Source organism: Simochromis diagramma, unplaced genomic scaffold (genome assembly GCF_900408965.1).
Source record: "Simochromis diagramma unplaced genomic scaffold, fSimDia1.1 OVJJ01000683.1, whole genome shotgun sequence".
NCBI lineage: Eukaryota > Metazoa > Chordata > Actinopteri > Cichliformes > Cichlidae > Simochromis > Simochromis diagramma.
In genome coordinates, this window is record NW_024387158.1 from 2,248,465 (window position 1) to 2,261,392 (window position 12,928).

General features: G+C 39.2%; 1 protein-coding gene across 1 annotated transcript in view; it reads right to left on the reverse strand.

Moving 5' to 3' along the window:
- pkn3 (protein kinase N3) overlaps positions 1-12,928 on the reverse strand; it is a 32,865-nt gene that overhangs the window by 1,491 nt on the left and 18,446 nt on the right. The window contains exons 11-21 of the mRNA XM_040048599.1: positions 12,090-12,240; positions 10,157-10,247; positions 9,565-9,626; positions 9,076-9,145; positions 8,656-8,747; positions 5,793-5,969; positions 5,649-5,711; positions 5,475-5,551; positions 5,073-5,215; positions 2,569-2,676; positions 2,271-2,351 (exon numbers count right to left, since the gene is read on the reverse strand). Coding sequence (XP_039904533.1) covers positions 2,271-2,351; positions 2,569-2,676; positions 5,073-5,215; positions 5,475-5,551; positions 5,649-5,711; positions 5,793-5,969; positions 8,656-8,747; positions 9,076-9,145; positions 9,565-9,626; positions 10,157-10,247; positions 12,090-12,240 — 1,115 coding nt within the window. The remainder of the gene's footprint in view (positions 1-2,270; positions 2,352-2,568; positions 2,677-5,072; positions 5,216-5,474; positions 5,552-5,648; positions 5,712-5,792; positions 5,970-8,655; positions 8,748-9,075; positions 9,146-9,564; positions 9,627-10,156; positions 10,248-12,089; positions 12,241-12,928) is intronic.

Below are 12,928 nucleotides of genomic sequence, written 5' to 3' on the forward strand. Positions count from 1 at the left end.
TCTAAGGAGCTTGGAAAGAAAAGCAACCGGACTTCTTTCAGTTTCTCAAAGACAAAAGTTAAAGAAGTCCGGTCACATGATCTCCTCAAGCTGTTACATGTACTTTGAGATGGCTGCGAGTAAAAGTACACAAACGTAACCCTTGTATGGTATTTTAATTTGGCATCCACCTTTTTTTTTTTTAAACTACCTTGACCTGGATGTAAGAGAACCCACACAGACACAGACTAATTTTTCAACTTCTCATGATAATCACAACCTGCAACTGGTTGCGGTAGATGGCCATACCTGCCTGACCCTGGTTCTGCCAAGGTTTCTTCCTGTTAAAAAGGGACTTTTTCCTTCCCACTGTCACCAAACGCTTGCTCAAAGGGGATCACATGGTTGAAATAATCCAGAGGAAAATCCCAACAGAGTCTTTACCTTACAATATAAAGCACCTTACAGTGAATTTTGCTGGGATTTGTCATATAAATAAAACTGAATTGAATTGAATGTTGAACTCCTTTGCCTCAATTCAAATCAACTGTATTTATATATAGCACCAAATCACAACAAGCATTGCTTCAAGGAGCTTTGTATTACAAGGTCAAGACCATACAACAATGCTCAGGTCACTCTCTACAAAGCCAACACTGTTGTTTCTTGCTCACTGGTTAAATAATCAAACTTGTGCTCTTCATCATTCCTGTCGAAACTAATAATATTTAAATTAATAATGATTGTGGATGACAGTGGGTTTTGGTTGTGCACTGTGAATATTTTGAAAAATCAAATTTAAATAATCTGAAAAATTGTAATAACAATTATCCCAGGTTATTATTTGATACTGTTAATAGCACTGTTTCTCCTCCACCCTGTTCTAATGAGGATGATTCTCAGTGCCCTGAATCATTTATGTCTTTTTCTCTAATTACACTTAATGACTCAGTGATTACCTTCTTTACATCCTATTTGAGACTTCCACCACCATTAGTACATCTTTGTTTTCAATTCATTGAGGCAAGGCAGTGTTCCATCCTATACAAAACAGCCTGAAATAACTGCTTTACTGAAGAAACCTAATCCATTGGTAGCTGTTACCAAATTATGAAGAAACACTTGAAGAACATCAATTCAGATCTTTTATCATTTCTTCCAAATGGCAGATTTTTAAACTCAAAAGCAGGACTCCATTTTTGAAGCTCTGTTATGATCTTTTGATGGCTTCTGATACAGGGACTTGTTTTATACTCTTTCACCTCAGTGCAACCTTTGATACTGTAGATACAGTTTTACTTAATAAATTTAAGGTTCTGGCTGGCATCTCTAGCTCTACATTCGATTGGTTTCCCTTCTACTTATCTACAAGGACTTTCTGGGTGAAGTGTCTTGCCCAAGGGCACAACGACCGAGACTGTCCAAGCCGGGGCTCGAACCGGCAACCTTCCGATTACAAGGCGAACTCCCAACTCTTGAGCCACGATCGTTACCTTGTTCTAAACGACAACAAGACTGACACTGTGGTTATAGCTCCTCCTGAATTATGTCCTAAAATCAGTCAGGCTTTTGCTTCTTTCTGTTCAAATGCAAATTCCAGAATGGTGATCTCTGGAGAACATGTAAAATCTATTTTACATTTCTGTTTCTTTCATTTAAGAAGCATTTCTAAATTGTGACGTACGGTCACCTTGGCTGAACTCGACAAAATCATTCATTTGTGCGATTGCATGATTACTAAAATGCCTAGATAATCTCTTCCATGACTCCAAACAAACTCACATTTCTCCTCTTTTATATTCTTTATACAGACTCACTAGATTCTAGGATTAATTTTCAGTTTCTTATACGACAGAACAGTAAACAGCCAGGCTGTAGGCCATTTATCCCAGCTGCTTAAACACACTGCTGCTCACAGTCTTCAGCCACAGACTCAGAATCTGTTAGATGTTCCTTATAGAAATTTAAAGACTAGGGGACACAGATACTTTGAAATAATCTTCCACTAATGTGGTTAGCTGACTCTGGACTTCTGCTTAAAAAGCAGTTAAAACCTTTTTCTTTAACCCGACAAGTCTTTGTTGAGACTACGGTCTTAACCTGATTTTGTATTGGAACTGCGGTATTTAATTTTCTCATATTTTTTATTCTGTTTACTTGTGCAGCTCTTTGTGATTCCTTACTTTTCAGATGTTTTTACTCAGCACCTGTCCTTCCACTATTTCATCTCATACTCGTACTGGGTACTTCAGTGACTTCAGTTGAAGCAGCTACAATAACTGGACACTGACCTCATAAAATTTGTGCCTTTTGATCTCCAAGGCATCCTCTTCTCCTGCTCCCAGTCTCAACTCAGGATTTTTCTGCAGCAGCTGAAACACAGGCGGGAGAAAGAAGGTGATGTAGTAGCCTAGGTCAACAGCATTTAGAATATTCAGATCATATAAATAGAATTCAAATGTGCTGATAAGCTCAACAGACAGTTTAGATTTTGAGCACTACTCCATTATTAAAAGTGTGAATAAAACTGAAGAGGTCATAAAATGTTCCTCATCTGGAGAATTCAGTTTCCTTAGTCTGGGAGCCAACCTTCTGAATGAGGGATGCAGAGTTAGGAGAAAGGAGGCGGGGGTAGCGCACATCATCATTGACAATGCTATCAAACACTTCTTCCTCATCGTCGCCGGGGAAAGGAGACTGAAAGAAAGAACAGAGCTGTAGTAACTTCATATTGTTCTTGACATTATTTAAGGATATAATTCGGGCATATGCTCCAATGCCTTGTGCCAAACAGCTACCTGAACTCTACTCACACAGAAGTGTTTTTACATCTTCACTGGGTACGCCTCTTGACTCCTCTGAGCCAAGCATTCCTTTAACTTTAACTATTAATTAGTGTGAATGCTGATTAGGCATTCGGACTGGCAGTAGTAAAACCATTACTTAAAGAGCAATCACTTGACCTGGCTGTCTTTCCTTTTATCTCAAAAATTCTTGAAGGAGTAGTGGTAAACAGCTAACTTATCATCTGCAAAGGAAAGGTTTATTTGAAGAGTTTCAGAGCTCCTCACAGCACAGAAACCGCTTTAGTGAAGGTTACAAATGACCTTCTTATGGCCTCTGACAGTGGACTCATCTCTGTGCTTGTCCTGCTAGACCTCAGTGCAGCGTTTGATACTGTTGACCATAATATCCTATTAGAGCGATTAGAGCATGCTATATTACAGGTACTGCGCTGCAGTGGTTTGCATCATATCTATCTAATAGATTCCAGTTTGTTCATGTAAATGGAGAGTCCTCTTTCCACACTGAGGTTATTTATGGAGTTCCATGGGGTTCTTTGATAGTAACACTGTGAGAAATCTTGGAGTCGTTTTTTGACCAGGACATGTCCTTCAATGCACATATTAAACAAATATGTAGGACTGCTTTATTCCATTTGTGCAAAATCTCTAAAATTAGAAATATCCTGTCTCAGAGTGACGCTGAAAAACAAGTTCATGCATTTATTATTTGTAGGCTGGACTACTGTAATTCACTATCATCAGGAGGTCCTTCAGTTAATCCAAAATGCTGCAGCAAGAGTGCTGACAGGGACTAGAAAGAGAGCATATTTCTGCTACATTGGCTTCTCTTCATTGGCTTCCTGTTAAATTCAGAATCTAATTCAAAATCCTTCCCCTCACATACAAGGTCTTGTATAATCAGGCCCCATCTTATCTTAATGACCCCAACAGGGCACTTCGACCTCAGACTGCTGGCTTACTTGTGGTTCCTAGGATATTTAAAAGTAGTATGGGAGGTAGAGCCTTCAGCGTTCAGGTGACAGACAACCTCTCTACTTTTAAGATTAGGCTTAAGACTTTCCTTTTTGACAAAGGTTACAGTTAGGGCTGGATCAGGTGACCCTGAATCCACCCTTAGTAATGCTCCTTTTTTCACCCCTTTTCACTTACCATGTATTTATACACCACACTGCATCTAATAGTTGGGTATTATTTATCTCTGACTCTTCTCCATGGCATGTCTTTTGTCCTGTCTTCCTCCCCTTAACCCAACCAGTTGCAGCACATTGCTGGCCCTCCCTAAGCCTGGTTCTGCAGAGGGTTTCTTTCTGTTAAAGGGACTTTTTCCTTCCCACTGTCACCAAAGTGGCTGCTCATTGGGGCTCACCTGATTGTTGGGATTTGGTTAAGCCTTTGTAACATTTTGAATTCAAGTTGATTTTTTTTTTCCATGCGAATATCCAATATGGTGGTGTAGAGAGGCAAAACTATCAATAGTACCCTTGTCCAACAAAGTACAGACCTAACTGTAATTATATAAACATTTGTATATACAAATGGTTGTTAGTTGTCCATAAACAGTCCAGCATTCACTTCTTTTCAGATTTTTTTTTTTCTTTTACTTAGCACCAAATCACAAGAGTTGCCTCAAGGCGCTTTATATTGTAAGGTCAAGACCCTACAATAATAATTCATGTTTGGTCTAAATAGACTGGTTCTTATATAGCACCTTTTTCCCTACTTTAATGTCCTCATTCATCCATTTATATAAGAACTTTCTCTTCGCCAAAATGCTTTCTATCTAACATTCACACACACTCATGTTCCCAGCTGGGATCATCCCAACCAACCTTCCAATTAGTAGATGACCTGGTTTACCTCCAGACCTAAAGCCAAAGTCATATTTAGACACCCCATGTCTAAACATGACTTTATCCCATCTCTGAAACATAGTTTTAATATAGGAATTTTGGTTTGTCTGAGCTGGGATGACTTTTCAACATTAATAGAGCATTGAATTTAGCATTTTGGCAGCAAAGTCTAACAGGAAAAGCTAATTGAACTAACAAAGCATTTCATGTGAGGAAATGTGAGGTAACATCAGTGTTTAAGCTCTTCTGTATGGAAGAATGAGTAAAGATTACTTTAAAGTAATGCAGTGATCAAGAATGAATGGAAATGTGTAGGAAGGTCTACACCAGACACTGAAGGTGAAGGTGGACATTGCCCCAAAAAATTCAAACCTTTTTCTTCCTGCAACTTTATGACACGGTGCATCTTTATGTGCAGTCTATGGTTTACACTGACCTCCCCCACCAGCATCTCATAGACGAGGACCCCCAGCCCCCACCAGTCCACACTGCGGGTGTAATTGCTGTCTGTCAGCACCTCTGGAGCCAGGAACTCTGGTGTGCCACAAAAGGTTGATGTGCGATCCCCGTGGCCCATTTCTATGCACAGTAAAGTGTCACAGAGTGACGACAGGGATTGATTACATACTTGCTTAGTTGGTACTGTTCATGCATATAAGTGTGAGTGATTAATTACAAACTATCCAAGTACATTCATAGCCTTTGACACAAACACTATACAGTTCTGAAATCTGGCAAAACACAAAATCTAAAGCTTTGACTTTCTGCACTGAAGATACAAAGACCACACAGTTTGATTTTTCAACAAAAAAATAAAATAAAATAAAAATCTATTTACCTTCTTTGCACAAGCCAAAATCTGCTATCCTTACAAAGCCATCTGCGTCCATCAACAGATTGTCCAGCTTCAGGTCTCTGAATGACACAAACAGAAAAAATGATGCCTCATGCTCCTGACATGCAGCTCATAGTTACGAGGATATAGTAAAGAAATTGCCTTGAAAGGACTCACCTGTAAACTATTTTGTTTTTGTGGAGAAACTCTAGACCCAGAAGCACACACGAGGAGAAAAACCTAAAAATCAGAGAAGTGGTAGAAATAACAGCACTATCCTGGATTGTAGCGGCAGGTTTTACAGAAAAAACATGAGCTCACCGAGCCTGACTCTCATTGAAGATGCTGTTGTGAATGTGCGTCATGAGGTCTCCTCCGGGCGAGTAGGCCATCACAAAGCACACGTGGTCTGCAGTCTGGAAACAGCCGTACAGGTTCACCAAGAATGGATGACGAGAGGAGTTGATCACTTCAAAGATCCTCTTTTCACACATGAGGCTGAACATGACCACACAGATACAGTGGTAGAAGTGACATATTAATACCCATCATCTCCTTCCAACAGTCTTAACTCTATTCAGACCCTTGCAGTTCAATCTTTAGATGTCACAGGTCAGAGTAATCATCGTCATACTGATATATGTTAATTAAAGATGGGGACAGAAATATGCAGATGTGAAGCGCTCCCAAATACTGTGCACCTTTTTGTGTTGGCTGGCTATTGAGCTGCAAAAACAACAACACAACCCCCACCACCATCCATCTTCCTCACCAAACGTGAGATTCCTCATAAACAAAATGGGAGGAGCTGCAATCAGAGATTTACTACAGCCGGGACGGGACACTAGACCATGTGTACAGTAACATCAAACAGGCCTACAGAGCAACACCCCTCCCCCACCTAGTACAATCTGACCTGCTCTCTCTGCTCCTTATCCCTACCTACACCCACCTTAGTCCTCCATGCACTTGGGTCATTAAAACATGGCCAAATGACACTCGCCTCCAGCTACAGGACTGTTTTGATCTGACAGCCTGGTCCATCTTCGAACAGCGGGACCTGGAAACCTGCACTCACTCTGTCCTTTTCTGTATTAAGTGTTGTGTGGCGAATGTGATAATGACTAAAACCATCTGTTTTTCATAACCGAAAACCTTGGATGATGGGTAAAGTACCGGCACGGATCAGAACTCGTAACTCAGCCTTCAGACTGAGGGACAGTTCCATGTACAGTGCTCCCACAGCCAACCTGAGGAAGGTATCAAACAGGCCAAGGAGGCCTACAGGAGGAGGACAGACTGCTTCCTCACTGATAACAACCCCCACCAGGTGTGGAGACCTCCAAGCCCTCACCAACTACAAAGGCCTTTTTACCAGGATTTTGATGAAGGTTTTGCTGTCAACCTTGATTAAGCCAATTGTGCGATAAGAGCCACACTTGTCAGGGGGTTTATCCTTTTTAAGGATCAATGACATATTTGCTGTATACAATGACCTTGGGAGGGAGCCTGTCATTGCTGAGTGGAGATACATATCTGAGAGAGGCACTTTTAGTCAGTCCTAAATTATCTTATAAAATTCAGGTCCTTATCCATTCAGTCAAGGAGCTTTTCCATTCTGTAAAGCACTTTTACATCTCCTTTTACTCTTTTACAACAGAACCAGGGTCAGCTGTGACTCACTGGGGGTGAGGGTAAGAGAGGCGAGCAAAGAGACACTGAAAAAAAACAAACTGGGAGAAAGGGATGACGTTCCAGCATGCAGGAACACTCATTAAAATTATAATTTGTATTCTATTTGATAAATCTTTTTGTCTGTTCTTCATCTAGCTCAACAGCTGTTCACCTAATCTGCAAATGGTGGGTGCATGCAAAGTCTGATGTTATGTGGTTGAGCAGTTCTCATATTTTGCCTTTTACCTAAAAGTTGTTCTCTAGAGAGACTGTTCCATTCTGTGCAGGAGGAGGGACACACATACACAAGCATGTTTGTTTGGCTCTCTTTGTGTGTGCATTCATTTACATTAATGCATTGCCAAGATTCCTACACCTGTATTTAACCATTGCAGAGATTTACTCAAACTCTAAAGTAAAGTAACTTTAAACCCTAAAACTGCGCTCTGAAGGATAACTTTTAACAGAATTTCACTGCACCGATAGTCTAAAACTCACTTTATTATTTTCTCTTTCATTCCCTGCCACAACTGGCATCCATCACTCACTCGTGTAATTTAGATGAGAAAGCTAGACCCTATATTCTGCCCGGCCAAGTTTGTAATGGGCACAATCCCACTGAATCAGCCTTTAGCTGGCTTCTTTTCAAAACAATAACTTTGACTGTCTTGTGAAGGCATCTGTACACTGTAACTACAAAATATAACCTGGGTTACACAGGCACTCGTTTTATTCATGAACAGCCCTTAACTGATTATTTTTTTACTTTTAAAGAGGGAGGAACAGAGGATGATGTAGAGTGGAGGAAGATGCATACAGGTCAATTAAAATCTTCTAAAGAAGATGCAATCTGAAAGAGATGGGAGACTTCAGTTGATCCAAAATGCTGCAGCAAGAGTACTGACACGGACTGGAAAGAGAGCATATTTCATCCATACTGGCTCCCTGTTAAATCCTCCTAATATATTAAAAAGTAGAACAGGAGGCAGAGCCTTCAGCTTTCAGGCCCCTCTTCTATGGAACCAGCTCCCAGTTTAGATTCAGGAGACAGACAGCATCTCTACTGTTAAGATCACGCTTCTAACTTTCCTTTTTGCTAAAGCATATAGTTAGGGTTAGATCAGGTGACCCTCAATCCTCACTTAGTTATGCTGCAATAGGCGTAGGCTGCTGGGGGATTCCCATGATGCACTGAGCGTTTCCTCTTCACTCACTATGTGTTTATACACCTCTCTGCATTTAATCATTAGTAATTATTATTATCTCTGGCTCTTTTACACAGCATGTCTTTTGTCCCGTCTCCCTTCCTTCATCCCCAACCAGTTTTCAAAGGACAAGGTTAGCAAAGAAAAAGTGGAATAGCTAAGGACATAAAGAAAGTAGACATGCATATAGGGAGACTAGGTGTGGAAAAGAAAAGGTTTAATTTCATCAAGCACTGGGAACATGTTCCAAGACACCATCCACTAGAGTCAAAGCATTTTGGAGAAGACGAGATGAGATTACATACCTGTCAACTTCATCACGTGTCACAATATCACCTTTCTTCAGGGCTTTGATGGCATACAGTTTACCCGACCTCTTATACTCTGCTAGCAGCACCTTGCATCAAATACAAGAAACAGAAGTAATGTTTAAGTGAGAGAGGTTATGTACTGCAAAGTTAAAAAATACTGGTGGCTTAGTAGATGCACACATGGTATAAATTAGAAAATCCTAGGTGTCTTCCTTCTTGAGTTATCGCATTTACAGGATTTTCAGAAAAACTTGATCTCTGACCTTAGCTTTGAGGTCAAGGTCACTGAGATTTGAATTCAGATTTGCAATCACTACATTGCAATAGTTGCATATAAATTGTATTCCATGTTTAAAGAAATGTTGCAGTCCCACTGTTGCCTTACAAATATAGGAAAGTAAGTTTAATGTATACCTTTCCAAAGTGACCTCTCCCTAGGACTGAAATACACTTGAAGTCTTCTATTTGAAGCCCTTTATCCTTCCTGCATGAGGATACAAAAGTGCACATGTTTATGTCCTGAAAGATTCCTTCATTGATTTCAGAGAAAAAAATAAAAATCAGTGTCTTTGTTACCAGAAACTAGAGAAGCAAACTTCAAACATTTATGTTACTGAGACGTGAACCTTCCTTTTGGATCCCAAACGAACATCTTCAAATATTTCATCTACACAGAATATCTACACATATCAACACAGAACCTTTAGATGTATATTACTTTAGAACTGGAACCACAGGAAGTTAAGTGTGGTTTATTTTTACTTATCCTATTTCACAGAAGGAAATAAAATCTTGGGTTGGTGATCTGGAGTACCCAAAAACTGTCTAATCAAACCTAACAAATTCACAAACATTTAAAAAAAAAAAAAAAAAAAAAAAAAAAAAAAAATCAGTATGACTTACAGTGTAGGTGGAAGAACAGACGGTTGTCTCTTTGGCTTTGGGCTCTTGTTCTCATTGGAAGACTGTTTTTTTCAGCAAAACAGAAAATAGATGAACTGACAGAAAGTGAATCCGCACAGAAAAACAAGAGCAGTGTGCGAGCCAAAGCTGTAAATTCCCTCCACACCATCCATGAATTCAAAAGAGAGGACTGATCCCAACCCAGATTACTTTAGGATACTTTCTAGAAAACATTATGATAATGCATTTCAGTTTTTATTACTTTAATTTGATATCTATTTGTAAAGATATGACGCCAAAGGTCAGATTTTGTCCTCTAACAATACTAAATATTTTTTCCATAAATTCCTGGATCCAGAACTGCATTAACTCCAAAAGGTTCTCACATCTGAATTGAACCATGCACCAGTACTGTAACCATTTTCATTCAAATCATCCATAACTTTTTGAATATTCCTGGTAACAAACTGAAACAAACTGGACTAATCAGTTGCCTCCTCTGACTATAGATGATTAGTTTAGTTATTTTGTTATACACGTTACAAATGCATCTAGTGTTTGTATTCATTTGTCACGCAGACGGGAAGCTTACCAGTGGGGAGTTTTTACTGTTCTTTCTTATGGAATGTGGAGATCTGCCTGGTGGTTCTTCAGCAAAATTCAGACTCATTACTTCAGGTTCTCTTAAATAAACCAAAACAAAATATAGTTTATTACACTGTACCATTCTGCAGTTATTGTCTTGAATTAAGAAACTGACAAATAAATAATTAAAAATGATACAAACTTCAATAAATAAAAAGGGTGAGCCATTAGAAAAAAGAAAAACATTAAATATGAAAAAAAATATTAAATTTGTCTCATATATTAATACAACAGAAATCAGATCAAACCTGAAAACAGGTCTATATTACAAGCGGTACTTAATCTAAAGTAGACCCATCTCCGTCTGTGTGGAGCCTGCATGCTCCCCATGTGTCTGTGAGGGCTTTCTCCCACAGTCAAAGGCATACATGATGTGAGGCAGAGTGCTTTAAGTATATAAATATATAATATATATTAAAGATATTTGAATTATATCTAAATGTATGATTAAAATGCGACATGATTCTTTTGGATTGCCCAAAACAATTCCATTCATGAGCTGAATAAATCCTGATTAAGGTATACCAACCTCATAAGGATAGCATCAAATCTTTTAAACAGATAAAAGATGAGCTTAACATCAGCAATACAGACTTCTTCTGCTATTTAAAATTAAGAAATGTCTTAATGTGACACGAGGAGTGGGAAAAAGTTACAGAGAAAATGGGAGTGAGAAATGTATAACTGCAAATACTACATTACAAGTAAAAAAGAAATCTGCAACGGAGCACACAGGGTAACAAGCTCAAACTCTTGGAGAGAATTCAAATGGAACGGCCCACGCCACTAATACATGCTGGAGAAAATGTGGTACACATACTGGGACTTGCATACATATATTCTGGCCATGTGCAGAGTTAGATATTGGAAGAACGTTTTCTGTGCGCTCACCAAAATTTGGCTAAAGAATATTATTGGTGGCAGCAATTACATGCATTACAATTAGACGGCTGAAGGCCGACACTCCAACTTATCACATGTGGTTGGATAGACTTTGGGAAATCTGACTAACGGAGCAAATCTCACACTACCTAAGACTTCAGAAACACTTATTTATTAGGAGATGGAGACTTAATTTTACATTTTTTCAACAACGAAGAGAGAGAAGCACATTAGCGGGCTAGAAGGGGGCATGCAATTTTAAATTTAAATATGGTTATGTTTGTTTCCTTTTCTTCATTAAATCAAGTCAGTTACTGAACTATAAATTTAATCACATTTTTTTTTACCATGGACTGAATTTCAAAACCAAACAGGTGTTCTGTAATTTCACCCTAACCAGTCGCAGCAGATAGCCACCCCTCCCTGAACCAGGTTCTACTGGAGGTTTCTTCGTGGGAGTTTTTTCTTCCCACTGTCACCAAATGCTTGCTGACGGGGAGCCATCTGATTAATGGGGTTTCCTCTATTATTGTAAGGTCCTTACTGGAGGCGACTGTTGTTGTGATTTGGCACTATATTAATTTTTTTTTAATGAAATCTTAATTAAATTCTCTTTATAACATCAATGAGCATTTTCTCATTCAATTGGTCAAATGACCCTTGCAAAAACAAACGACCAACAATCATGTATGTATCCTTTCTGTACTGTAAGTTTTTGTTGCTGTGTATTTTTTTCTAATTTTTCTTGTATGTCTGCACAGGGGTTTTTTTGGAGAGCAAGAAAAATATAGAATCACACATTTTTATAACCTTCAATAACATTATACAACCACTCCAAATACAGTCCAGTGATAACATTAGATTCAGCCTTCCAGTCAAGTTAATCTGTCCAGTCTGATAATATGAGCAGAAAAACAGCCTAAAGCAAACAACTTATTATTTCACTCTTTCATAGATGTCACAAAGAGATATTTCTGGGTCACAACACAGAGCCTTACTGAGCTGGTGAAAGAGTTGATGTAGTACTGGGGGCTGCTAATGGAGGGCTCATGGGCTCCAGTGAGTTGCAAGGAGGCAGGATGCTCATCATCAAACGGCCCCAAGCAGCAAAGTTCATGTTCATTTGGGCGGCACGCAGGAAGTGCTTCCCTGTGAGCAGGAATGATGGGAGAAAATTAAATCCGAGCTACATGACTGAAAAGGTTTTACATGCAGCAAATACGATGTAAAGAGAAAATGCAGTGCTCAAAAAACTTTGAAAACACCTCAGATCTCAATGGGAAAAGAAGCCATGTGGATATCTCCACTGATGTGGAATAAATAATGTATTAGGAATTAAAGGTTACCACATTGTACTTTGATGGCAATGAAAGTACAGAGGGCTGAATTTAAAAACACCCCAAAAATTAAAGTGAAAAAAACAAAACAAAAAAACAACAATGCCGCAGGCTGAAATTTTATTGCAGTAACTCAGAATGGCACTCAGCAGTTTGTATAGCCTCCACATGCTCAGAGGTATTCTGTTTGATTTAAGTCATGCAAGTGTGGGGACAGTCAAAGGAATAAATTCCTTAATTTTCCACGAACTTCCAGCATATTCTCCCCACATGAGGCTGGGCATTGTCATGAACCAGGAGGAACCCAGGACCCACTATACCAGTGACAATGAGTCCAAGAGTTTCAACCTGATACCTAAAGGTAATCAGGGTGTCCTTGCCTAGCCTGTAGAGTTCTATGCATCCCTCCATGGATATGCCTCTACAGACCATTACTGACCTACCATTAAACCAGTCGTGTTGACCAATGTTACAAGGCAGCATAATGTTCTCCATGGCTT